We start from the raw sequence: 22,850 nt of genomic DNA on the forward strand, positions 1-22,850 counted from the left end.
TATTTTATAGTTTTTAGTTTGATGTGCTTGAAAAGCGTGTTTTTTAGTTTTTTTAAACTATATTTTTTATTTTAATTTGATCGTAGAAGGTACTCGCGATTTCCCGTTCACAGTTTTTGTCCGATTAAAATAGATATTGATTTATTATAATAATTATTACAATTTTCATTATATTTATAGGTTATTAATCAATATATTATCAATCCCCATGGAAACGGCGACGTTCCAAATACAAAATCCGCCAACGTACACGTGCGGGTCGACGGCGTGCGAGCGGGCGAGGCGCGCCAGCAGGCGCACGCAGTGGCGGCGCTCGGGCAGCACGTCGCGCAGCTCGCGCGGCGCCACCGCCACGCCGCGCCACGTCAGCTTGCTGCAGCCCGCCACTATGCGCTCCAGCTCCGACACGCGCCGCACCAGGCACGTGTTCGAGATCGTGCCGTCGCTGCGAACGACACACTTTGCGATTGTACAAATCGGATAATTTATTTTTTAGACATAGGCAACAAAAACCCTTTCCATTTGTCATGGATTGGCCACTCCGCTGAGAGTAGATGCACTACATGGTACTTAGTAATCTACTATACTTTTCTCGGCTTCATCTCTAACAGATCGCATTAGAAGATGAGTTTCTTGACAGATTGCAATATAGTCACTATTTCCCCTTTTCTGTTACTAATGTAACTGAAGAAATTATGATTCGAATCCGTACTATTTTACTATAATTTATTTACTTGGGGTAGTTGCATATCAATACAATAATATCTTCCCTATATATTTCAATAATATACGTTCTCTCATAAAACGAGCATAAAAAATCAATACTCACGTCTCTCTCAGCATACAGTGCAGTAAATCGCAAGCCATGCTGAGCTGGTGCGTGTGCGCATGAGCGAGCACGCACCGCTCCGCAAGCTCTACGAGCATGTTCTGGTCTATGTTGAACTCGCGTTTGGAGCGGAATACCTGTAATTAATGAGGTAGAAAAAAAGAAATATAAATTAAACCTCTTCCACTGCAATCGAAGAAAATATCACATGCGTTGTTAAAAAGAAATCTATATATGTCACATTCACTTACCACTAATATGAGTGTGAGGTCATCCACACTGATGGCCTCCAGGAAGCTGATGAGGTTCGAGAGGCGCAGGCCCTCCTGGCGCACGAGCACCTCGTGCCGCTTGAGGAACGGCACCACGTACTGACGTAGATCCGCTACAAAGGTCTCCGTTGTCGACTGAAAGATGGTGTTTTAAATGTTTCCGTTACTTGGCAAATTGGTATGGGAAATAAATTAAACTTTTGCTTTTTTTGAATTTGTCCACAACATTTCGGTCTCCTTTCACATGGACCTAGGTATGTTGTAGTATTGTTTTTATTTATTTATTTTGTTTTTTTAATGTCATAGCGGGTAACTGAGCTGGTTGGTGGTTCGCCTGACGGTAAGCGATCCATACCTCCCATGAACATTCGCAGAGTTTGTGAATGAGTGCCTTGCGAATTCACTGCCCGCTTTTAAGGGAAACGGGATAAGGAAAGATGGGTGAGGAAAAGGAAAAGGCCTTAGGCCATGTCGTCCGTCCTTTTTAAAGAAGACGCAAGAAAATACAATATTTGAATAATTCTTCAAATACACATAGCACAAACATTAAACATTACACTCACCAATTTGGTCAACAATTTGCAAACTTCCAGCACATCCAGCTTCTCCAGCTCAGCGAGCGTCACATCCTCCACATTAAGGTCATATAGAAGTGTGTCCAGAGTCAACAAATTAAACATTATAGTGTCTAAACCCTTGGCCCCGCCCCCCACAGTGGCGATAGTGATAAGCGTAAGTGCGTGAGATGCGAGCCCACTGCGTTCTTCTATTTCGCGGGCTCGTCTCTCATACCATTCCGAGATATCCGCTTCAGACATTGTGGTTTCGGACTCGGGTGTTGTGTCCTCTGACCAGTTCGAACTCCAGATTGGTCTGGGAATAAATATACATTTTTTTTTGTTTAAGGCTCAAATAATAATAATGAATACTAGCTTGATTGTACGCGGATAAAATATGTCAATAATATAATAGGCATGTTTTATGCTTATCCAAGCTATAAATTACATCTGTTCCAAAATTACATACGGATCAGACCCGATGCATTTGCGTGAAAGAGTAACAAACACATATCCGTACATTCTTACAAACTTTAGTGTTTTTAATATTAGTAGAATTCGAATTGTACTAAAAAATATTAAGTATTAAGTTTTTAAAGCTTCATATAATTTCACGCGACTCTTTTCAGTTACAAATCCTAAAATATGTAATTTATAAACTTATTTTAGTTGAGCTAATACAGATTTTAAATTCTTTTTAATTCCGAACATGCTTCAGAAAAAAGAAATATTCATTCAGTTACCTGAAAATCTCTTTCTTACACCAATCATGCTCATGCTCAGAGGGCTTTATTTTTATTGGCGATTTCTTTTCAAACCAAATTATCGGCTCCTTAGTTGGCAGCAAATGCTGATACAGCAGTGGGTTAGCTGTTTCTGGCATCTTGTCCAATACAGCCAATTGCATAGGTAAACTCTTTATATATGGCCATAGACAAGTGAGAGCCTCTATGCGACCTTCTTTGGCAATTTCCAACGCGCTATGAACTATGCTGTTGCTACGTAGTCTATGGTATTCGTCTTTTATGTACGTAGACTTTTCGCATTGAAGAATAGCCTGAAAAAAAATTCAAAAATTTTCAAATAAGTTTTTTTTTATTTATTTAAGGAATTTTCAAGTAATAAAAATAATGCACATTTTTAATCAAAGTTTACACACAAATACAAATAAAAAGTGTATAATTTATTATACCTCGTACAGGTTAAGTCTCTCCTTATAGAATATCATCACATGCCTACAACGCAACAGTTCACTCGTATAAGCATTCAGATCTTCCAAGGTGATATCATCAGGTGACTTCCATTCGTCCTCTGGTAAATCTTTGTTTATTTCTGCGGAATATTACAGATTAATAATCAATAGCTATATTTAAGGTTACATATTTTGACAATAATAAATGTAACTTTTTAAGAATTACTTTATTGAAGCCTATGCACGGGCAAAAATGGTTCTGACAATAACATATACGTGTAGATAAGTCTATCTTCGACATTAATGCTACAAACCATCCAAGATATCGGTGGCTGTGAGCTGCAACCCGAAGTCCAGGAGAGCGCGGGCCGCGGGGAGACTCTCCGGGAGTCGATCCACGCACTGATGCACCACCCAGATCTTCTTTGACACTTTGCTCTGGAAAACGGAATATGTATGAATTTTAATGAGATATATATATATATATATATATATATATATATATATATATATATATATATAGGTAACTAAAACTAATTAGTTAAATAACTAACTCAGGAACTCATAGAAATAAGTTTGGGTAAAATGGAATTTAAAAAACTTATAAACATTTCTACCACAATGAACCATAATGGTAGTTAAAATGTCATTCAGTAAAGTTTAAGTTTTAAGTTTTAAGAGCTATTTCAGATAATTCTTTTGGAAAAAAAAATGAATATACCAAATAATTTTGTATAGCGTCAGTGGACACCGGATTCTTCCTCCACTGTTGTTGATAGACTAGATCGCTGTCTAGCCCAAATGTTTCCGCGAGAGTTAGGGCCTCAGAGTATTTCCTGCTCTCAATCTAAAAAGTAAAAAAAAATTATGTTAACTAATTAAGTTGGTCACACTCAGAAATAGCATTACAAACATACTTTAGGGATCTTTTAGGGAAAAACTATTTAAACAATAAAAGAAGCTTAAACAAATTCCATTTTATTTCTTATTTTACTTTTTAGAAAATCTACCTTTCTAGAAAACAGCTCCTCAGGCGTGGTGCTTTTCACCCCCAGTAACCTGTACACGCGAGACACAATGGTGATCTTCTTGGGCTTTGGCTGGAATGTCTCCATATCCGTAATTGCGTATAGCACAGACTTGAAAAGCTCCTTGCCTACTTCTAGCATTGAATCGTCTTCGGTTTCCGATTTAACTACTGCCATCTAAGTAAAAAAAAAAAGAATAACCAAGCGATCACAACCTCCAACGAACATTTGTAGAAATGGAGACTCTGCGTTTGTCCGCTTTTAAGAGACTAGCTGTTCGCCCCGGCTTCGCCCGTGGTACATATATAGTCTATGTTACTCGTGGATAATGTAGCTTTCGTATGGTGAAAGAATTTTTTAAATCGGTCCAGTAGTTTTTGAGCCTATTCATTACAACCAAACAAACAAAGTTTTCCTCTTTATAATATTAGTGTAGATGTAGATAAGGAAAGGATAGTTGGCAATGGTGAAGAATTTTACAGTAATGATTTAAAAAATCAAACTCTTACGCCATTCTCATAACCCATTCAGTTAAATAACTTTTGACAAAAGTATCCGTCTATGTATTGTTGAAAATTGTAACACATATATTCTACTGTAAAATTAATATTTTTTTCGAATATATAATTAATTTTCAACGTTTACCTTTACGTGAATAAACGTATCATGCATTATTAGAAAATTACGTATTTTAAGTTTGGTACTGCAGTAGGAGCCTACAACTTGTTACTTTTTTGGATTCAACTAAGGCACTGTTGCGACTCCTATTTAGAATCAGTTCTTAGTTGTATTATATATACATATGTTTGTGATATTTTATGTGTTTTGCGTGTATTCGGGCGTCATTATCGCATAAAGCCTTAAATAAAGAAAAAAAATTGTATTTAAATCTTACCGATTCATCACTGCGGGTCTTATTAGCGGGCACCACGTTGGACTCACACTCCAGGGCAACAAAAGCTCCATCATGAGCGCATCGCACCTAAAAAATTTGAAACAAAATATTATCCCGTCCTTATTGTATAATCTAGTTATATGTAAATTCATGCAACGGGGAAGTTCCCCAAAGAAGATCGGTGTGAAATAGTAGCTTGCTACTGTGTTTCGTTACGGTGGGTAGGGTAACCTCTATTCCTCTCCTTCTTTATTCCTCTCGTCAATCCTTTCTTAATCCCTGTCCAATTTAATTAATTTATTATTATTTGCACTGATACACAGCTATAAAAAAGTCGCCGTATACCTGTGGAGCACCTTGGAAGAACTCAGGTCTCTTGCCCAAAATATTAATCATATCCTCAATTCCGCATACTGATACCGCTCCACTGAATCGGGACACTATTATTTCCTGAAACAACATTTCTTTGAGTATATTGTATTTAATGAAAAAAAACTTGTACAGTCAAGATAGTATTTTCTTGTGTTTCATTTTATGCGAGTTTTTGTTTTGTTTTTTTATAGAGATTATACGTTTAGAAATTAAATACCACCGTCTCAGTCTCCCCGTGACCACGCTCGCTGTGTTCCAAACGTCGGGTTAATAATATAATGAATAAATCGCGTTTAAAATCCGTTCAAGTCTTTAATTTCTAATTGTACAGTCAATCTTTTTAAAAAGTCTTTAAGAATTACTTCACTTTTAGAAAAGTAACTTCAGAATAAATTTACAATTAAACACATATGTAACCACCAAAAATAACCCTATTAACATATTAAAAAAACCCCAGTGGTCCAGATCTAGAACAATCTATTAAACTATAGTTAGTTTAATAATCCCAGCATTAGTATGCTGGGATTACCTGATCACTCCACCAGTCCACATCAGCTGGGTAATACAATGTCTGGTCTTTGCCACTAGGCTCCTTGACCAGTGGGTTCTGCAGGTCGAACGCCTCCTGTTCGCCCAGCCTGTGCCGGTACTCCCCCCGGAGGAGTGGCAGCCTCCATATAGACACATCACCGTTGCAGTGGATGCAGGCGAGCTTGCTGCTGTCTGGTGATGGCACCATGTGAACTATGAAGTTCTAGAATGGAAAGATAAATTTCTTTTCAATTATAGGTAGGTTTATAGGTTAGGAGTGTATAGGATGAGCAACATTTCATGCTGAAGCATATAGGTAGGAAACAAACAGAGTTGATCTAGCCAATTAGGGACGGTTCACAATTTTATCGGTAATGATTATCAGACAGATTGTAAATTTTGACATTTCATTGATAATTTTATGGTTTGCGGATCGATAAAATATTGAAAGAAAATGCAAAAAATTGAAAATGTTTCAGATAATTCACAAGTTTTCGACAGTTTACAATGTTTCGCGATAGACTATACTAACTATGTATAACTTTGTTTATAATCTTACGGTGAGATAAATATTCATCATTTATATGGAGTAGTTATTTCGAAGAAACATTTGACGAAAAACTTAACATGAGTTGAAAAAGGAAAAGTTTTTTTTCCTAATAAATGGAAAAATTTATTAAGAAAATTAACTTTTACACGAGAACGCTATTTCATCAAATAAATTTGTATCATGTGAAAAACTCAATATCAATAATTCTTTTACTCTATGATTTACCTTATTACCTACCATATTCTTGGAATAAACAAAGGGTATATAGAGCTTATAACGCTCATTGGCCAGCTTCGCTTCCAGTTCATCCGAGACCACGGACAACTTATAGAAAGGCTCGTCGTTTATTATGCGCCACGCTGTCAGACCCGCGCATAATGGAGAACTTGCTTCCTGCATTAATTTATATTTATTTCATTTAAGGCATTGCGTAAAAAAATTTATTAAAGTTTCTTTCATAAAAATATCAATTATGGTCTATACCAACACCCATACTTCAATGGAATATAACTCCAACTACAGACAACAGATTATATAAAAAAAATAAATAATTTTTTTTATAGCTCACAACCATTTCTAACTTTATATAGATAAACTAAAATATCACCTTATAAGCAGCCTGTGGCACACCGGCTACATATAACGATCCATGGGCACCACAATACGCGGCCGCCGACACTCCGCCAGCAAACTGGAAAGTGTGATGTAGCTTATAGCCCTCCGTCTGCGACACTAGGAAGCCGCGCAACTTGCCGTCGTAAGTTATTACCAGTACTTCCCATGACCTGGGTATACATAAATATACAGTACTGTTCATATGTCTCTTGATGTAGTCGAAAGAAAAATGAGGTTCCAATACTGTTACAGCTTGGTGATGATAGAAATCTGTAGATAAGTCTTGGAAAATATGAAAGCTCTGTTTATGTTAGTACAAGTATAGCTTCTACAATTTTTTTCAAGTGACTGTACATTTGGCTGAACTAAGCTAGTATGGCTTAGTTGGAATTGCCTCACTTTGCTTGCTAACTTGGATTCAAGGTGCTTTTTTACAAAGTACCCTCAGTTTATTCAATATTTTTGTTGTATGTATAACCTTGTACTTATTATTCTGTGGTATAATACTTGGTGTGTTATATTGTAAATTGTATTTCAGATACAGTTCATCAGAAAATCACAGATTGCAATTGTGTTTTTGACATAAAAGCACTTCAAACTAATAATGAGAAATTATTTAAAAATAAAAATTCAAGAATGCATAATATCACAAAACATACCATTTTGTATCCTTTACTCTAAGCGGCATGAATATGATTTCGGAGACAGCATGAGTGTTGTCTGTGCACTCCAAGCCCCCAGGCCGAGAACAATCCTATGAATACATATATATAAACTTCAAAACATTAAATATTAAGAGATTAATTTTAAAATTGAATTTGATAAATACTAAATATACATTTTTATGTGTTGCTTGTGTTGAAATATAAATTTTTGTGTGTTATTTACCAATAAAGCTGATTTTTAAATATGCAACAGATTAATTTATCAAACAAACTAGACGCTCAACCTGGTTCCGCCTGGATATCAGGATTCTTGTTTTATCCCAAGGAAGCATTTAATCGGTAAAAAAAGGATCCCAACACACAACTCAGCTCATACCCTATTCTTATATCAAATTTCATCAAAAGTTCTCTTTTGTTTAGTAATTTCAACGAGATTGATCGACAAACATCCAAAACAAACAAAAGTTAAGTTTCACATTTACAATATTAGTATTTAGTGTTTATAATATTAGTGTGATTATTATACTTAGTGTTTATGTTAATAGTGTGATGTATAAGTGTGAAATAACATGATTTCATTTTACTCACAATTGGAATGTTGAATAGATTTGAAGCAGTGAGATCAAAGAAGCTAACAACACCATTGCCATATGCAATCACCAAGAATGAACAGTCTGGGGTCCAAACAACTTTCCTCCATTGAGCATATGGATCTCTGGAAACTGACATAATACATTTAAAATCTCTTAGATGACCTAATAGGTAACAAAATATATACATGAAAAAAAAATCAAGACCATTCTACCTATTTCTGGTACAAATAACAATAATCATAATTCAGAACTCTATCAAATTAATTTCCAATGAGATAATTTAAACTTTGTTAGTTACAAAGAAAAGTTTAGTTTCAGTTTTAGGTTTTTCCAATATAAGAAATCTTTTTCTGATAAAATTATAACATATTTTAATGAAGAGTTTATATTGCTATATGGGTATATAAAATATTTACCTGTAGTTCTTGCTGCAATTGTTGCATAGTCTGAGCGCTTGGTTCTAATCTCCAATATATTATCAGTTAATACTGCCACTACTTTTCCTTCATCTCCCAAAGCAATATGCCATTTCTGTTGTTTTTCTGTGTGTCTGTAAGCATATTTTTAGACGTGAATGTTTAAATGACCGATATTGCTTTCATTTTTTTAGATATATTATATTGCAAAAATTTATTTTCATAACTTACGCAGTAACACTATCTAAAAGACTCTTTTTGGGACCAAAAAATTTGAGCCATTTCCATAGAGCCGATATATTTTCAGGAAATATATTGTCAGGTTTTTGCTGAAATACAAAATATTAAATTGCATTACGAATTTATTGCAAAAAAACAAGACAACGTAAAAAATCAATAATATGCCATATTACTTACTAAATACTCTGGTTCTGGCTTCCATTCGGAGAAAACATATAGTTCATGCAGGATAGAATTCTTCTCGGTCATTTTGGCAATAGGCTTCAATTAAGTTTTTCTGTGTTTTTGTTCACAAAACAGAAATAATACGTATGTTTTCATTAATGAGCCATCTGACATCTGAGTCTGACTGCGATCAGACAACACTCTCACTCTGATAGAGCTGTCAATGTTAACTCTGTTGGCAAAATATTGGCAAATCCGTGAAAGCAGTCAGAAAATGTACAGTCTAGTCCTCCTAGTTGAAAATTATGTAAAAATAATCCTATTTGATATGTAGTGAAAATAAAACTAACTATACATTAAGTAACAAGTACCCAAGTAATCTATGAAAGTAATGTTATTTCGAACTTTTTTATTTGAATCGATGCTAAAGAACATCAAAGTTATTAGTAAAGCAATTTCAGAACGTACTTTGTTATTTTCAACTTCAAAATGTCAACATGACGGCATAAAATCTAAATAAAACAAAATTTAGATATTTTCCAAATTTATTCTATGTATCGTATATAATTTTTTTCATAAAAAATCGGTTTAACCATGAATTTTCTTGATAATGTATTCAAGCAAGTATGTGCTAATAATAATTGATTGACTATTGATAATTTTAAAAGGTTATAACTCCTTGTTTGTATTTCAGAGTTTAGCAGAAAATGAACGAAATTTAACATTTTGGCAAGATTATTTGGTTAACCTTAAGTCCCTGGATTTTAGTACGTTTAGTGATAAATTAAAAGTGCCTGTTTTAGTGCCCATCGGTAATAAAATACTGTTTCGAGGTGCTCTTAAACATACAAATGAAGTAACAGTTGCACTTGGAGCTGATTATTTTACAAAATGCTCAATAAAACAAGCGGAAATATTACGACTACATAGAATAAAAGGTACTTAAAAATGTGATTAAAAAATATAATAATTTTAATAATTGGAAAAAAGTTTAAAACGTCTAAATAACTAAGTTATATTTTTACAAATCATTTCACAGATGCTCAGGCAAAAGTGGATCTATATATGAAGGAAAAAGAATATTTGGAAAATCAGTTAACATTTAATAAAAGTAATGTACATGATCATCCTGGACAAGACATCATAGAGACTTGTTCTGAGGACGAAGATAGATTATGGAGGGAGAAGCACAGAGAGAGAGTAAGGCAGTATAATCAGAGTGAGGCAAAGAAAAAAGAGAAGATTCAAAGTGAAATGACAGATGAGGAATTGTGGAACAGATTAGAGGAATTGGAATTACAGGAAGAATTGGAAAATGAGTATAGGAGCATGACAAACAGAAATGACTCAGATTCAGATGGTAATGAATCTTTCATAGTTAAAGATGAAGAATCCATCTCATTTCCACAAGTTTTAAACCAAACTGAACAAAGCGGGAAGACAAATAAAAATGTTAATAGAAATGTTGAAAGTAATACAAGTAGTATTGTAGGTACAAAAACAGAAAAGCTAGATTTATTAAAACATGTTATAGACAGACAAAATGATTTAGAAGTGAAACTAATGGAATTGAAAAATAAGGAGAGAACTAGATGTCAAACAGAACAAGATTTAATTGGGAAATTGGATGAAATGGAACAACTTGATGAGTTGGAAGATGAAATGGAAAGGTATGTTTAACTTGGGTTGAGTTTTATATAATCACAAAGTTTTTGATTATGAATCTTGGATTTGCCATTACAATGATTGACAATATTATTTTGTCTCTTTTTTTATTAGGATTATCAAAGCATTATAGTTGCATGTTCAAAGCTAGATAATACAATTTTTTTAACAATGTTAATAATTTTCTTTTAGATTAGATGATATTCTTAATGAAGATTCAGATGATACAGATGATATATCTGAGGAAAGATCAACATCTTTGAAGAAAAGTGTTTCATTTGCAGATGAAGACAACAGTGAAACATTAGAACTGACGTTTAAACATTCAGAAGTAGAACCAAATACAGAACCATACAATCCTGATAAAGGTATAACTAAACCAAGTGATATATATGAAGCATATTCTAATTCATTTAAAGATGGAAAAACTTCTATATTAAGGAAATCTAGGTATGACAATAATGAAATAGATACATTTGCTCCAGAAACAACAAGTTGTACACAACCAGAAGAAGAATTGAGACAAACTATTGTTGTAAAAGATGTTGTAGAAAAAGCAGAAGGTGATGAAAAATCAAATAAACCATCAAGACCAGTCAGTTTATTTAAAAAGAGAAGGCAACAAAGAATATAATTGTATGCATTCAACAATTCTAAATAAATATAATTAATGGCTAATAGTCTTTCGCAATTTCGCTATACATATTTGTCTTATAGCATTCAAGGAATCATGTATGAAATTGTTGAATTACATACATATCTAATTAAGATTTGAAATTGGTCTAGCAGTTCCTGTGATTTGTGTGTCCAAACAAACTTTTCAAATTAATGTTATTATGTAAAATATATGTATATTAGAGATCAGTATGAGTTTTTTTTTAACACATACATCAATAGTTGTCAGAAATTTTAATTATTATTTATAATGCTTTAAGTTAGCGCTTGTTTTTACTTTCTTTTTTTAATACATGTTACTGTACGTATTTAGCAATGTGAAAGCCGTGCTTAAGCCTCAAATGGTTTGGAGAATAATCAGATATAATAGACTTTTATTTGCCCATACTATTATAACGATGGTCTGTCTTTTTACTATCGTCTGTCTGGAGTAACTCGTTACTAATTACTAATCTGTGTATCATACTCTGTAGTCTGTAGTCTGTGGTTCACAGCTGATATAAATATTTTTATAGGTTATTCTGTCTAATTTATAAAAACAGTTCATTGTTACTTAAATAATTTTTGTTTTATAAGTTATTTGGAGTTTTAATGCTCCTAAAATGTTTAATGTTATAAGAAATAGCTTACGCCTCTCAGTTGGTAGCGCCGTCCGGTCGTTTCAAACTGCGGCTCCCTTAGCTACGGAAAGATTTGATCACAAACGAATTCCAGCTGATGATGAAGGAGTTCAAGGCGAAAAGATCGTAGATTTAGATGCTGTGTTGAAACAGTAAGCAAAAATCTTAATACTTTAAATCAATATACGTATGAATATTATTTTGTTGTGCTTTGGAATAACCTTTATATTGTTTTTAGGAAAAGGAATTTATTTCCTACATTGGAATCAGACAATGAGTTACATAATGGAATATTATACAAAGATCTGCCAATCTGCAATATCAGAGTGTCACATAACAACACTATATTCACGATAACTAGTGCTGATGGCACAGTCAAACTTATTAGGTCGTGTGGTATGGAAGGTTTTAAAAACACGAAAAAAGGAACAAATATAGCTGCACAAACAACGGCTATAGCCATTGCCAACGTGAGATTTTTTTTAATATTGCTAAGTTTTAAAATATAATGTAAGAAATTCTTAAAATGTTTTTACAGAAGTTGTAATATAATAAATTTTTGCAGAGAGCTATTGATAAAGGATTTAGAACCATAAGAGTGAGAGTACAAGGGCTTGGACCGGGTAGACTGGTGAGTATATGATATGTCATCCATAATATTCACTATTATTTACTGTGACACAGTAGTATGCTACTGTGTTTTGTATGAAGGGGCGAGCCAGAGGTCCATTTCCTTTTTCTCATTCCTTCTATCCAGTTGACAATCCTTTTCTCTTACCCCTAAAAAAAAGGAACATTCACAGAGGCACCACATCTGCAAATGTTTATGGGCAGTGGTTATCGCTTACTATCGAGCTAACCACCCTCTCAGTTGCCCACTGTCATATAAATAAAAGGTGTATAGTTATATAAAATGAGACATTGATGTTTGTATTAGATTTAAAATGTTTTTTTTCGACATTACTTATGAAATGACTAAAATATTTCATTCATTATTTTAGAAAGTCTGTTTATTTAAAATCACCTGTATGACATTTACACTTTAAAAATATATTATAATCTTCCAGTCTGCTGTGAAAGGGTTAACAATGGCTGGTTTAGAAGTTGTATCTGTGACTGATGCTACACATGTTTCATGGAACCCTCCAAGACCAAGAAAAGCTAGAAGACTATAAAACAGATTTTTTTTTTCTTATAAATATCTAGGAATATATTTAGTAAATAAAAACAAATATTGTTTTCTTTATACATTTATTTTTACAAATATGTTATTACCTACTTAAAAACCATATTTTGATTGTGTCTGTCTCTTTGTCATCCTGTTGTTCGCCCATTGGTTCTGAAGTTCAGCCTCATTTGCTTTAGCCTGTAAATTAAAAATGTAGATAACTTTTCAAATAAATAAATAACTGTCATAAATTTCCTTGACTGAGTAACTAGAAATACAATGGAAAATAAATAATTTTCTACTGAATTTTATCAAAACTATACGAAATTTACAAATACTACATTCTTCTTTTACACAAACTTGATTTAACTTACTTGATGTGCCAAATATGTTATCTGGTGCTTTCGCTTTTGCTGACTGGTTGGTTCATTGCCACGTTTCTTACTGTGCGATTGCCTTTTTGTTGTATCATCCATCAGACCTCTGAGCAGCATTTCCCTTGCATCCTTAAGAACTTCTTGTTGATTCACATCAACTATTTGAATCTCTTCACGTTTGCGCTTTCCTCTTGTGCCACACAATTTTAATATCTTAAAAAAATTATGAATTGGTTTATATTAGAGATAGATGTTTGATATTTTGAGATAAATGTAAGAAAAACATATTAGTAATAAATAGTATGAACTATGAGCCACCAAGAGAAATTAGTCCAATTGAGTTTACCCAAATAACATATATCTAAATATCATATAATATAAATAGTGTTTACCATGTAACTATTTGTGGTCATTATTGATACATTTATTATATGATATGATACTTACAGCTTCTTCATCTAGGACAGCTTCATTATTTGTATCATTACTGTCATCTACACTTTGATAAGCATCAGGGTTAACATCATATTCAGGTTCTACAAAATCTGGCTCCAACTCCACATGTTCTTCCTTTTTGAAATAAGATTCAATACTTCTTGGTTCCTTTTGACTTGATGACTCTACTTCGGAACTGACAATGTCAATGTCCAAGGGTGTGTCAGCAGGGGGCAATTCCACCGCCTTATGAATAGAGAAAAAGTCATTTTGTATGTCTTCATCACTATCATCAGAATAGTCAGCTAATAATAAATTCTTTGTTTCCACTTTAGCTTTTTTCATTGGAGATGGCAGTGGACCTTTTTTCTTAACTGATGCTGTCTGTGGTTTATTAGAAACTGACTGTGGAACTAACATTTTGGTTGATATACTTGTACCATTTTTAGGCTGTGGCAATATACTGAGGAGACCTGACTTCTTCTGTAACAAAGTTTTTTATATAAAATAGGGAACAAAAAAATATATTTAATGTTAGTAAGGATACTTCCACTTACCCCATTTGTAGGTTTTGGTCTCACACTTGGAACTGTATCTTCAACATCTTTAAACTGAAAAAATATGGTATAAGTTATATTTTCAAACTGTCTTTTTTTCTAATATTATTTACTTATCAAATCAATATACTAACATCATTCAAAGAGGGTACGGTAATTCTTGACTTGGGTTTTGCAACTTCACTTATTGTTGCCTTTTTATGAAGAAATTCATCATCCTCTTCCTTAACTAATGTTTTTTGATTGGTAGGTTTTGGTAGTTCAATAAAGAGACTCTGGTCATCGTCGGGATCTTTTTGATCAACAACGTTGGATATTTTGGGTGGTAAACCTACAAAAGAAATATTATTATTCGAAATCTAAGTTTAAGAAATAAAATAATGTAATAAATAATGTTTACATATATTTAACCTTGCAAAGCTTGGTTTAAAGATGTAGCAGGAGTAATAACGTGGGTCTCATTTTCATCATCTTCATAATCACTTCCATCACTATTATCGTAAGCAACCAAGGCCATATTTTGGTATTTTTATAAATTAAAAATATGTATGTTACGTTGACACATAAGAATACATTTATTTATAATGTCTTTCTTCATAGATTCACCACTATTTAACTAATAATCTAAGTAAGAATTATCACATTCAGTATTTACAAAATAAAATGAATTGATGGGAAACAAACGTCAGTATAATGTCAAACATTGTATCCAGATTCCAGAGTAATTTTAATTTTTAGATTTACAACACAGTATGATAAGTGTAGGTACTAAATTTTGGTACTTTTTGAAAATTATTCTAAATCTAAGACCGCACTCAGGTACTTAGGCGTGCGAGGTTAATCACCTTTCAACTACCTATATTTTTAATACCTTATTAAAAATCAGTTATTGTGTTTTTTTTTAATATTACTATTTGGTTGGGTTTGTATTAACTATTGAAAATTGTCTTGTAACTTTTTAAATAACATATTATGTACAATATATAGTACACGATAGTAAAGTTTAAAAGATAAGTTCTCTGTCTGTATGTCATTATTAGATTTTTGAGTCAATTTTGTGCGGTTCAAGAAGATGGATCATCCTCTGATTGTCAATGTCAAATAGAAGAAACAGCTGGAAGGTGGCGAAATATTTGTTTTTACGCTCATTACCTAAACCAATAGATTATTAACTAAAACAAATACAAAATTTTGTAAAATTTTGGTGAGTCAAAAATTAAACTTAACCATTTTCTACTAATTCAGTATCTTTGGTATTAAATTTGACTGCGCACCACGAATATCTCTCTTTTTTTAGCTAAGAAGAGGTTCAAATAACCAAAATGCCAAAGAAGTTTGCTGGTGAAAATAGTAAAGCAGTCGCTGCTCGACAACGGAAAGAAAATGCGAAACAAGAAAAGGACCAAAAATTAAAAAAGATGATTGAGGATGCTGAATGGGATGACAATGACGACAAATTGAAGAAAAAGCAGCAGAAAAAGGTAGCTAAAGATGTTGTTTTTTTGTTAATACTTTAGTTAATACAATGCATGTTAAATATGTGCTCATAAAGTTATTTAGAATTATTGATATTCTTATATACAACAATTTTATTATGAATAAAGTGACAGATGGTTAACTTAGTTTTCGATTAGATTTTGTCAAATTCAACTTAAAGAAATACTTTTTTATATCAGAGCATTGTATTCAAGAAAACATTATTAAACACTCTAGATGTGATACACTTTGTTCTAGGAAGAACAAGAGAAGAAACGCCTAGAACAGCTTCAAAAGAAAGCTGAGGCGAAAGCACTTTTGGAGAAAGAGATGGAATCTATAAAAGGCAAAGCTATTCCACCTCCACCAAAGATAACACGGGCACAAATCACTCAAATGAAAGAGAAGACTATAAAAGCTGAACCTGAGAAACCATTGGTAATAATTGTTTAATAATCATCATTTCATGATAGTGCAGGGATCCAAATTTTATTGTATTTGTTTCCTTCTTTATTCCCTTAATGTTAATATCTGGGGAAATTAATAAGAGATAAACAGTGGAATGTTCAATTCTAAGTATGTTTTTTAATGGACTTAGGGTTACCACATTTTCTCATTGTGAACAATAACATACTTAACTGAATGCTTTTTGATGTACTACTTATAACTGTCAGATAAAGTAGCTAAGAATAGTTTCATAACTCTTTGGGATGATGAGTATTTGTATATCATATGAGTAATTCCTTTACGCCCCTGTTCAAATGTTTTCACTTCAGTTTTGTCCTTGGAATAAGTAAGTGATGAACCTAAGCACTGATCTATTTATGATATATTTATTTTTTATATCTCCATTGTGGATTAAATGTAAATGTGTTGTATTTCTTAAACACACACAATTATGACTTCTACTTTCAGCCTGCAAAAGTTGTTGTGGAGGAGCCTCTGCTTGAAGAAAATCTGAACAGGCTACAAATTGATGGGGAATTGGCTCAATCTGTGGATGAAGCTATTTCAATATTGAGGTATATTTTCTTTACTAATATTATAAACATGTATGTAAGCTTGTTTGTTATGCCTGCATGCTAAAGCTACTCAAGAGATTTTGGATGAAATTTGATACAAAGATAATTTTAAATGAAAGAAAGGACATTTTTATTCTGTACCTATTGTTGAACCTAAATGATATAAATAAATTCTGGAAGTCTGGAACCGTGTGTAAAACTCGGGGTGAAAAGCTAGTAAGTAAGTTATTATTGCAAATAAAGCTAACACAATGGAGGACATGGTATTGTTCTATTAAAACAATTTTTTTCTTGGACTATTAAGTCCTATGTCAATTCAATAAAAATCAATTATATTTTTTAACAATTCAATCATATCAATTTTTGTACAGAAAAATACATTAATTGTTATTTTTATCATTTATTGTATGAATAAAAAATTTATTTACAGTGATAAGGTGGATATAGATAAACACCCCGAAAAGAGATTGAAAGCAGCCTATACAGCATTTGAAGAGATTAATCTACCCAGACTCAAGGCAGAGAATCCTTCTCTAAGGCTATCTCAGCTGAAGCAAATGCTGAGGAAGGAATGGTTGAAATCCCCTCAAAATCCACTCAATCAAAAGGTTTAAATGTTTTCAGAATTCTCAAATATGGAAGCTAACAGACCTGAGTCAGAGTTGCTGATGGAGAAAAAGAAGTTTAACTGTGTCTATGGTTGAAAATGTTTTTCTGTAGGTTATGCATGATATTTTTTTTTCCTCCAAAAATTCAGTGTCAATCATAAAAGCACTAATAAAAAATAGAAAAGATATAATTTATTGTAAAACATTTCTTTGTACAACATTGTAAATAAAAATAAATGTTTTTGAAATCACTCTGGTTCATTATTGTATTGTAGAGGAATTCCTTTACGGCCCTGTTCAACTGTTTTCACTTCAGTTTTACCCAATTTTTGTTCAAGGCCCTTCCAAGATCTATTCTGCAGATTTTGTCCAATGCTTTCGAGTTCCCAATTCTGTTTTTCCGCCAATTCATTACTGCCAGTGGCAGTTGTGAGTTTGTTTTCCCTTATTTTTCCAGTGATAAGACTTACATCTGTACCTTCAACCACTTCATTTATGTCACAGTAATGTTTTCTTCCCGGAAGTAATAGGTCATAATCTGTTACATGGGTTGTGAAATATGGGTCTCTATTTGTATTGAGTGCTACTTCCAACTCATATGGATAGACAATAGGTTTGTAGAAGTCGCGAGAGTTGTAAAGATTGTTTTCTGGACATGCAATCATAACATAAATGTCAATCTGAAACAATTCATTTATTAAGTTACAGAATATTTAAGTTTTTAGATATACTTTTCCAATACATACATATGTAACATCGAAGTGCTAAATTGAATTTACATAATCTTTAATTAAATATTTTGACTTCAATTTGACACTACGATACTTTAATTAAATATCCAAAGTACATTTAAGTTTTCTAAGTAAATGTAAATGTTTAAAAGTCTACCTCTGGAAAGTTAGCCAGTTTTGCTACATTTGGTTTTCCAACAGACACAATGTAGCTTTTCTTTCCATTTGCTTTACACAGCTGTTTCATTCTAGAAATTATATCTTTAGTCTCATCTCCAGCTAGTTTGCATATCAGGATGCCAACCACATTGGCATCTTTGCATTTCTCAATCAAATGCCTCCGTCTCTTGAACCAGGCTGTCTCATTTGCAATGTCAATTTGATTTGTTGTTGGGTCCAGTATATACCACTTTTGAGCTAAGATAAATAATATTGAAATGAGTTGAACAGATACAGACAGTATGCATTTTTTTTTTTTTTTTTTTATGTCACAGTCGGCAATGGAGCTGGTGGGTCGCCTGATGGTAAGCGTTACCGCCGCCCATAAACATTTATAGAGGCATAAGGTCCATTGCAAACCTTACGCCTCTACAAATGGATTGCCGACTTTTGGGAAAGGATTAAGGAAGGATTGGCAAGAGGAATAAAGGAAAGGACTGGGAAGGGTAAGGAAAAGGATATGGGCCTCCGGCTCCCCCATTCACCGAACGAAACACAACAGAATGCTATTTCAAGCCGGTCTTCTGTGGGGGTGTGGTACTTCCCCGGTGCAAGCTGGCTCAATTCGTGCCGAAGCGTGCTCAACTACCACATACAATGCATGAAAGTATATTAGTCATAATTTACTATAGTGCTCCTTGTTTTATTTACTTATTCATTGCTTTATTACAAATGCTATTATTAAAAGAAAATTCAAGCACATTTTTTGCTCTATTTCTACTTAACAGTATATATTTTTGTTTATTTCTTTTAACCACAAACATGAAAAGGTGTGTAACATTTATCAAGTGTTATATTGTAGGTAGCTCCATAGATGAATCTAATGTTTTTTAGATTAAATAAACATACCTGGTATTGATACAGAGATATTAAAGAATGTCTGTCCTCGGGAACCAATATAGATGCAACTAGAATCCTTTAGAATATCACTAGAAAATTCTATATTGTCCTTGTTTCTAACAACTCTTCCAAAAAAAGTATACTTTGATATTGTTTTTAAATCTATATAAGCTATGTATCCCTTTGGGTAGAGATGGAACCAATGTTCAGCAAGGTTATCTGAAATCAATAACATTTCCATAATATTAGATTTTTTATTATAACAACAACTAAATGTGGATTTAGAAGAAAAGCTTCTATATTTATCATTTGTATCATTGTAGCTCACATAAAGGCAAGGTAAAAAATTTGGAAATAAAGTATTATTAGTAATTATTAGTATTATAATTATTTGTGGGAAAAATATGAACAAATTTTTGTTAAAATTTTATATATTACATTCTTAAGAAATTTTAGTAAATTACCTTTTAAATGTTCATAACTACAATCATAGAAAAGGCACAGTTCAGTTTGTGTGTCTAAGCTGATATCTTTCAGAGTATTTAATGTTTTGGCAGCATCCAATGGGACCTCATTCAGCACTAAATACACTGGAATGTTGGTTTTACTGAAGCATGTGTGCCCATAGTGTATTATGGCATCACTTTGTACATGCATTGCAGCAACAGCATCTATGCAACAACTGAAACAATACATTAGCATGAATATAAAAGATCTTCATATATCTGCTGAAATTACTTATATCCTTTTCCTTTCCAGTCAATGGTCCTTCTTTACAGTTGTCAACCCTATCCGTAAAATCCTTTTACCCCATAAAAGCGGGCAGCGTATTCACAGAGGCACTACACCATCATTGATCAGGGGAACCAAAGCTCGGTTGCCTGCTATGACATGAAAAAAATAATAATAATACCTTGCATATGACGTATCACCCAATATGTACAGGTCAGCATTTGTTTCTTTTTTCAATTCCTTACAAATGCTAGCGCTTAATCCAAGTAATTCATCGGGAAATTGTAAGCACACCTGAAGTACAATGTTTTATCAATTTTGATGAAACCAAGTCAATAAAACATTACTTATACCTCATTAATTTAATGTAGTCATTACCTTAGTGTAATTATGCTCATTAATCCATTTGCAAGTATCACCAATGTGGAATTGTCCATTTATGTGTGTAAAATTATGATTGATGTTTGGGAGCTCTAACTCTCGCTCTATACACAATTGAGCGTCGGTAGTAAAATTAGACATGATAAATACTTTCGATAATGAAATTCAATTGATGTTTTATTTAAAATTTGCTAAAAACATTGATGTGTTTTGAGACATCTGATTTTTGACAGATCTGACTAGACTCTAGAGTTGCACCTGACATTTATAATTTTATAGTTTGACAGCAATCTGTGAATGAAGATAGGAACAAAATACGAAAATCAACACAAATCGTGCAACAGATAGAATGATTTACAATTGGTTCGTGTTGAAGCATTTTTTATTACTAGCACCCCATCTTTTCACCTATATTTATATATTTCTTCTGTGCGGAAAATTCAGTCCAGAATTTTATAATTTTTATAGTGCCCCAGAATGGTTTAGATTTACAATTCTATTGTCGGCGCAGCAACGGGAAAAGCTATTTGATTAATATCTCATAGCTTTTTTCAATATTAAAAGTTCATTATTTTTTTAAACAAAAGTCGATTCTTTATAAAAATGATTTATTAAAACATTTAAAAAGTTTACAATAATATTTTAACTTTGGGTAGATACACTTCCACAAATACAACAGGGCTGTTTAGTTTCATTTACTTGACTGTAAAAGAGTTAAGAGAGTTACATTTAGAAGGAACTACAAAACTATGGGTGATTAGTTCTAATGTAATAGGTAGGCAGACACAAAATATTTATCAAATAAAGTAGCATATCTAGCATATCAAACTTTAATACCCTTCATCACTGATAGATATTGCATATTCAGGGAAGGCCCCTTTTACAAGTTTGGCCGTGATTTCATGGTCAGCTTTTCCATAACCTTGTGAGTAGCCATAAATGTGAATTTTTTTATTCTCTGGATCATGCGAAATTCTTCCTCCTCCTAGTGGCTCACAATCAAGTGGATTAAGTTTTGCTTGTACCTGAAATTGATATTAATTTTTATTCACTTAGAAAGCTGTTCATATTACAATAATATTTGCAATACAGTCACCCTCTCTGTATTCCTTTGAGTACCTATACTGTTATTGTGTTCTGTATAAAAAGGTCCGTAGAAAAATATTTTGTTATTTTGATAGATCACCAAACTTTGGCGGAATCAGTTCACCATATTATATAAGATTGATAATTTACTAGCTGCGCCCCACTGTGTAACCCGCGTAAGTCCGTATCCCGAAGGAATATTGGGATAAAAAGTAAAGTACATGTTATTCCAGTTGTCCAGCTGTCTACATACCAAATATCATTGCAAACGGTTCAGTAGTTTTTGTGTGAAAGAGCAACAAACACACACACATCCTTACAAACTTTTGCATTTATAATATTAGTAGGAAGTAGGACAGTAGGATTATTATTACAAGTTTTATAATTGCAATTTTAAACTACAATATCTTTATCCAATTCTAGCATTCGGCCCTAGCTTAGACTATGGTACAAATATAACCTGTAGCTAATAGCACTTACTGATCACATATAGTTACATCCAACAGTAAATTTTGAAATTGGTCCAGTAATTCAAACAAACGAAAACAGTTTGAATATTTTATAAACATGATATGATAGTATGAAAATATAGTCTACAATTACAAACAAAAACCTATAAAACACATCAAGTAACATCAACAAGTTTTTTGTATTACCTCTTCATATATATCAGAATGATATTCGCATCTTTTATATCCTCTGACTATCGTTATTTCAGGTTCTTGACCATCTTTTCCTTCTTCGTAAACTTTTAATAAAATGTATTTGAACACACCACTAGGGTCTATGTCGACTAGTGGAACACTACTTATTGAAGTCATTTTTCTAATGTGTTCGGAAAATTCTAAAAAAGGAAAGCATTTATTAAATAATATGAACAGTCTCAGAATACCGGTAATCTGTAGGTTAGTTCAAGTTTTTCTAGTAATTACTTGGATAATTTTTATCAGGCACAAAACGAATTCTTGCTACTGGATAAACTATTTTAAGCAAAGCGACTGATTTCAGCATTCGTCGCTATTTATACTTCAATAAATTTATATACAATAGATCCAATTTTTAATTCTGAAATTACACAACCTCAATGAATTAGACTTAAGTAGGTAAATAAAAAAATCAACTGTCAAAGTCTCAAAATAAACTAGACTGAAATCTGAATGCGGGGGTTTTTAGATTTGGAAATGTATGTTTAAAATTAGCATCGCTAACTAAGCACCTGGCAGGAAGTTTAATAGAATATTTTATATCTAAATCGACTGAGAAATTTATTACATTCAAAGTGTAGTTGAAATTAAATATAAGTTAATTATAAAACATTATTTTCAAATATCCTTGATA

The 22,850-nt window shown here is 32.7% G+C and overlaps 7 protein-coding genes across 10 annotated transcripts in view; 3 read left to right on the plus strand and 4 right to left on the minus strand.

The window, feature by feature from the left end:
• Positions 1-9,110, minus strand: part of LOC119829629 (neuroblastoma-amplified sequence-like) — a 24,125-nt gene extending 15,015 nt beyond the window's left edge. The window contains exons 1-19 of the mRNA XM_038352240.1: positions 8,933-9,110; positions 8,747-8,844; positions 8,516-8,649; positions 8,095-8,228; positions 7,501-7,595; positions 6,834-7,011; positions 6,464-6,619; positions 5,675-5,899; positions 5,119-5,223; positions 4,774-4,860; positions 3,861-4,055; positions 3,572-3,697; positions 3,165-3,288; positions 2,851-2,990; positions 2,402-2,715; positions 1,665-1,974; positions 1,081-1,236; positions 830-966; positions 251-445 (exon numbers count right to left, since the gene is read on the minus strand). Coding sequence (XP_038208168.1) covers positions 251-445; positions 830-966; positions 1,081-1,236; positions 1,665-1,974; positions 2,402-2,715; positions 2,851-2,990; positions 3,165-3,288; positions 3,572-3,697; positions 3,861-4,055; positions 4,774-4,860; positions 5,119-5,223; positions 5,675-5,899; positions 6,464-6,619; positions 6,834-7,011; positions 7,501-7,595; positions 8,095-8,228; positions 8,516-8,649; positions 8,747-8,844; positions 8,933-9,004 — 2,981 coding nt within the window. The 5' untranslated portion in view covers positions 9,005-9,110. The remainder of the gene's footprint in view (positions 1-250; positions 446-829; positions 967-1,080; positions 1,237-1,664; positions 1,975-2,401; positions 2,716-2,850; positions 2,991-3,164; positions 3,289-3,571; positions 3,698-3,860; positions 4,056-4,773; positions 4,861-5,118; positions 5,224-5,674; positions 5,900-6,463; positions 6,620-6,833; positions 7,012-7,500; positions 7,596-8,094; positions 8,229-8,515; positions 8,650-8,746; positions 8,845-8,932) is intronic.
• A 273-nt stretch (positions 9,111-9,383) lies between these two features.
• LOC119829731 (unconventional prefoldin RPB5 interactor-like protein) lies at positions 9,384-11,449 on the plus strand. Its single transcript, XM_038352381.1, has 4 exons — positions 9,384-9,544; positions 9,615-9,858; positions 9,960-10,590; positions 10,778-11,449. Exons 1-4 carry the CDS (start codon positions 9,515-9,517, stop codon positions 11,217-11,219), a joined length of 1,347 nt encoding a protein of 448 aa, XP_038208309.1. The 5' UTR covers positions 9,384-9,514; the 3' UTR covers positions 11,220-11,449.
• A 292-nt stretch (positions 11,450-11,741) lies between these two features.
• LOC119829611 (28S ribosomal protein S11, mitochondrial) lies at positions 11,742-13,112 on the plus strand. Its single transcript, XM_038352211.1, has 4 exons — positions 11,742-12,032; positions 12,119-12,350; positions 12,446-12,511; positions 12,948-13,112. The coding sequence occupies exons 1-4, from the start codon at positions 11,863-11,865 to the stop codon at positions 13,053-13,055; spliced, it is 576 nt and encodes a 191-aa protein (XP_038208139.1). The 5' UTR covers positions 11,742-11,862; the 3' UTR covers positions 13,056-13,112.
• A 4-nt stretch (positions 13,113-13,116) lies between these two features.
• LOC119829610 (proline-rich protein PRCC) lies at positions 13,117-15,117 on the minus strand. 2 transcript variants are annotated; one of them, XM_038352210.1, is made up of 6 exons: positions 14,829-15,117; positions 14,552-14,748; positions 14,418-14,471; positions 13,873-14,340; positions 13,423-13,638; positions 13,117-13,246 (listed from the first exon to the last, which is right to left on the minus strand). In XM_038352210.1, exons 1-6 carry the CDS (start codon positions 14,932-14,934, stop codon positions 13,160-13,162), a joined length of 1,128 nt encoding a protein of 375 aa, XP_038208138.1. In that variant the 5' UTR covers positions 14,935-15,117; the 3' UTR covers positions 13,117-13,159. The 2 variants fall into 2 exon arrangements, with proteins under 2 accessions (XP_038208138.1, XP_038208137.1); XM_038352209.1 differs by having other exon boundaries at positions 13,873-14,343; positions 14,829-15,115.
• A 342-nt stretch (positions 15,118-15,459) lies between these two features.
• Positions 15,460-17,775, plus strand: LOC119829491 (coiled-coil domain-containing protein 124). 3 transcript variants are annotated; one of them, XM_038352016.1, is made up of 5 exons: positions 15,460-15,621; positions 15,715-15,898; positions 16,152-16,331; positions 16,809-16,915; positions 17,346-17,775. In XM_038352016.1, exons 2-5 carry the CDS (start codon positions 15,740-15,742, stop codon positions 17,527-17,529), a joined length of 630 nt encoding a protein of 209 aa, XP_038207944.1. In that variant the 5' UTR covers positions 15,460-15,621; positions 15,715-15,739; the 3' UTR covers positions 17,530-17,775. The 3 variants fall into 3 exon arrangements, with proteins under 3 accessions (XP_038207944.1, XP_038207945.1, XP_038207946.1); XM_038352017.1 differs by having other exon boundaries at positions 15,468-15,610; positions 15,714-15,898; XM_038352018.1 differs by having other exon boundaries at positions 15,519-15,538.
• LOC119829489 (2-(3-amino-3-carboxypropyl)histidine synthase subunit 2) lies at positions 17,694-20,667 on the minus strand. The gene is made up of 6 exons (XM_038352015.1): positions 20,424-20,667; positions 20,227-20,339; positions 19,778-19,995; positions 19,323-19,532; positions 18,412-18,671; positions 17,694-18,203 (listed from the first exon to the last, which is right to left on the minus strand). The coding sequence occupies exons 1-6, from the start codon at positions 20,565-20,567 to the stop codon at positions 17,772-17,774; spliced, it is 1,377 nt and encodes a 458-aa protein (XP_038207943.1). The 5' UTR covers positions 20,568-20,667; the 3' UTR covers positions 17,694-17,771.
• Positions 20,668-21,091: 424 nt separating this feature from the next.
• LOC119829515 (14 kDa phosphohistidine phosphatase-like) lies at positions 21,092-22,626 on the minus strand. The gene is made up of 3 exons (XM_038352065.1): positions 22,445-22,626; positions 22,169-22,356; positions 21,092-21,451 (listed from the first exon to the last, which is right to left on the minus strand). The coding sequence occupies exons 1-3, from the start codon at positions 22,521-22,523 to the stop codon at positions 21,257-21,259; spliced, it is 462 nt and encodes a 153-aa protein (XP_038207993.1). The 5' UTR covers positions 22,524-22,626; the 3' UTR covers positions 21,092-21,256.
• Between the last annotated feature and the right edge of the window lie 224 nt (positions 22,627-22,850).

Source organism: Zerene cesonia, chromosome 10 (genome assembly GCF_012273895.1).
Source record: "Zerene cesonia ecotype Mississippi chromosome 10, Zerene_cesonia_1.1, whole genome shotgun sequence".
Lineage (NCBI taxonomy): Eukaryota > Metazoa > Arthropoda > Insecta > Lepidoptera > Pieridae > Zerene > Zerene cesonia.

What these genes read in the sequence shown, in the direction of transcription:
- LOC119829731 (XM_038352381.1), top strand. Translation starts at nt 9,515, where the DNA reads ATGAATTTTCTTGATAATGTATTCAAGCAA. An exon ending in ACGACTACATAGAATAAAAG is followed by an intron (nt 9,859 to 9,959) that starts GTACTTAAAAAT and finishes ATCATTTCACAG; the next exon opens with ATGCTCAGGCAAAAGTGGAT. An exon ending in TTGGAAGATGAAATGGAAAG is followed by an intron (nt 10,591 to 10,777) that starts GTATGTTTAACT and finishes ATTTTCTTTTAG; the next exon opens with ATTAGATGATATTCTTAATG.
- LOC119829611 (XM_038352211.1), top strand. Translation starts at nt 11,863, where the DNA reads ATGTTTAATGTTATAAGAAATAGCTTACGCCTCTCAGTTGGTAGCGCC. An exon ending in TTAGATGCTGTGTTGAAACA is followed by an intron (nt 12,033 to 12,118) that starts GTAAGCAAAAAT and finishes TATTGTTTTTAG; the next exon opens with GAAAAGGAATTTATTTCCTA. An exon ending in CGGCTATAGCCATTGCCAAC is followed by an intron (nt 12,351 to 12,445) that starts GTGAGATTTTTT and finishes AAATTTTTGCAG; the next exon opens with AGAGCTATTGATAAAGGATT.
- LOC119829610 (XM_038352209.1), bottom strand. Translation starts at nt 14,934, where the DNA reads ATGGCCTTGGTTGCTTACGATAATAGTGATGGAAGTGATTATGAAGAT. An exon ending in CCGTACCCTCTTTGAATGAT is followed by an intron (nt 14,472 to 14,551) that starts GTTAGTATATTG and finishes ATATTTTTTCAG; the next exon opens with TTTAAAGATGTTGAAGATAC. An exon ending in CTGTCCTAGATGAAGAAGCT is followed by an intron (nt 13,639 to 13,872) that starts GTAAGTATCATA and finishes AATTTTTTTAAG; the next exon opens with ATATTAAAATTGTGTGGCAC.
- LOC119829491 (XM_038352016.1), top strand. Translation starts at nt 15,740, where the DNA reads ATGCCAAAGAAGTTTGCTGGTGAAAATAGTAAAGCAGTCGCTGCTCGA. An exon ending in AGAAAAAGCAGCAGAAAAAG is followed by an intron (nt 15,899 to 16,151) that starts GTAGCTAAAGAT and finishes ACTTTGTTCTAG; the next exon opens with GAAGAACAAGAGAAGAAACG. An exon ending in CTGAACCTGAGAAACCATTG is followed by an intron (nt 16,332 to 16,808) that starts GTAATAATTGTT and finishes TTCTACTTTCAG; the next exon opens with CCTGCAAAAGTTGTTGTGGA.
- LOC119829489 (XM_038352015.1), bottom strand. Translation starts at nt 20,567, where the DNA reads ATGTCTAATTTTACTACCGACGCTCAATTGTGTATAGAGCGAGAGTTA. An exon ending in TAGTTATGAACATTTAAAAG is followed by an intron (nt 19,533 to 19,777) that starts GTAATTTACTAA and finishes TATTGATTTCAG; the next exon opens with ATAACCTTGCTGAACATTGG. An exon ending in TATCTCTGTATCAATACCAG is followed by an intron (nt 18,672 to 19,322) that starts GTATGTTTATTT and finishes TATTTATCTTAG; the next exon opens with CTCAAAAGTGGTATATACTG.
- LOC119829515 (XM_038352065.1), bottom strand. Translation starts at nt 22,523, where the DNA reads ATGCTGAAATCAGTCGCTTTGCTTAAAATAGTTTATCCAGTAGCAAGA. An exon ending in GCCTGATAAAAATTATCCAA is followed by an intron (nt 22,357 to 22,444) that starts GTAATTACTAGA and finishes TTCCTTTTTTAG; the next exon opens with AATTTTCCGAACACATTAGA. An exon ending in ATTCTGATATATATGAAGAG is followed by an intron (nt 21,452 to 22,168) that starts GTAATACAAAAA and finishes TATCAATTTCAG; the next exon opens with GTACAAGCAAAACTTAATCC.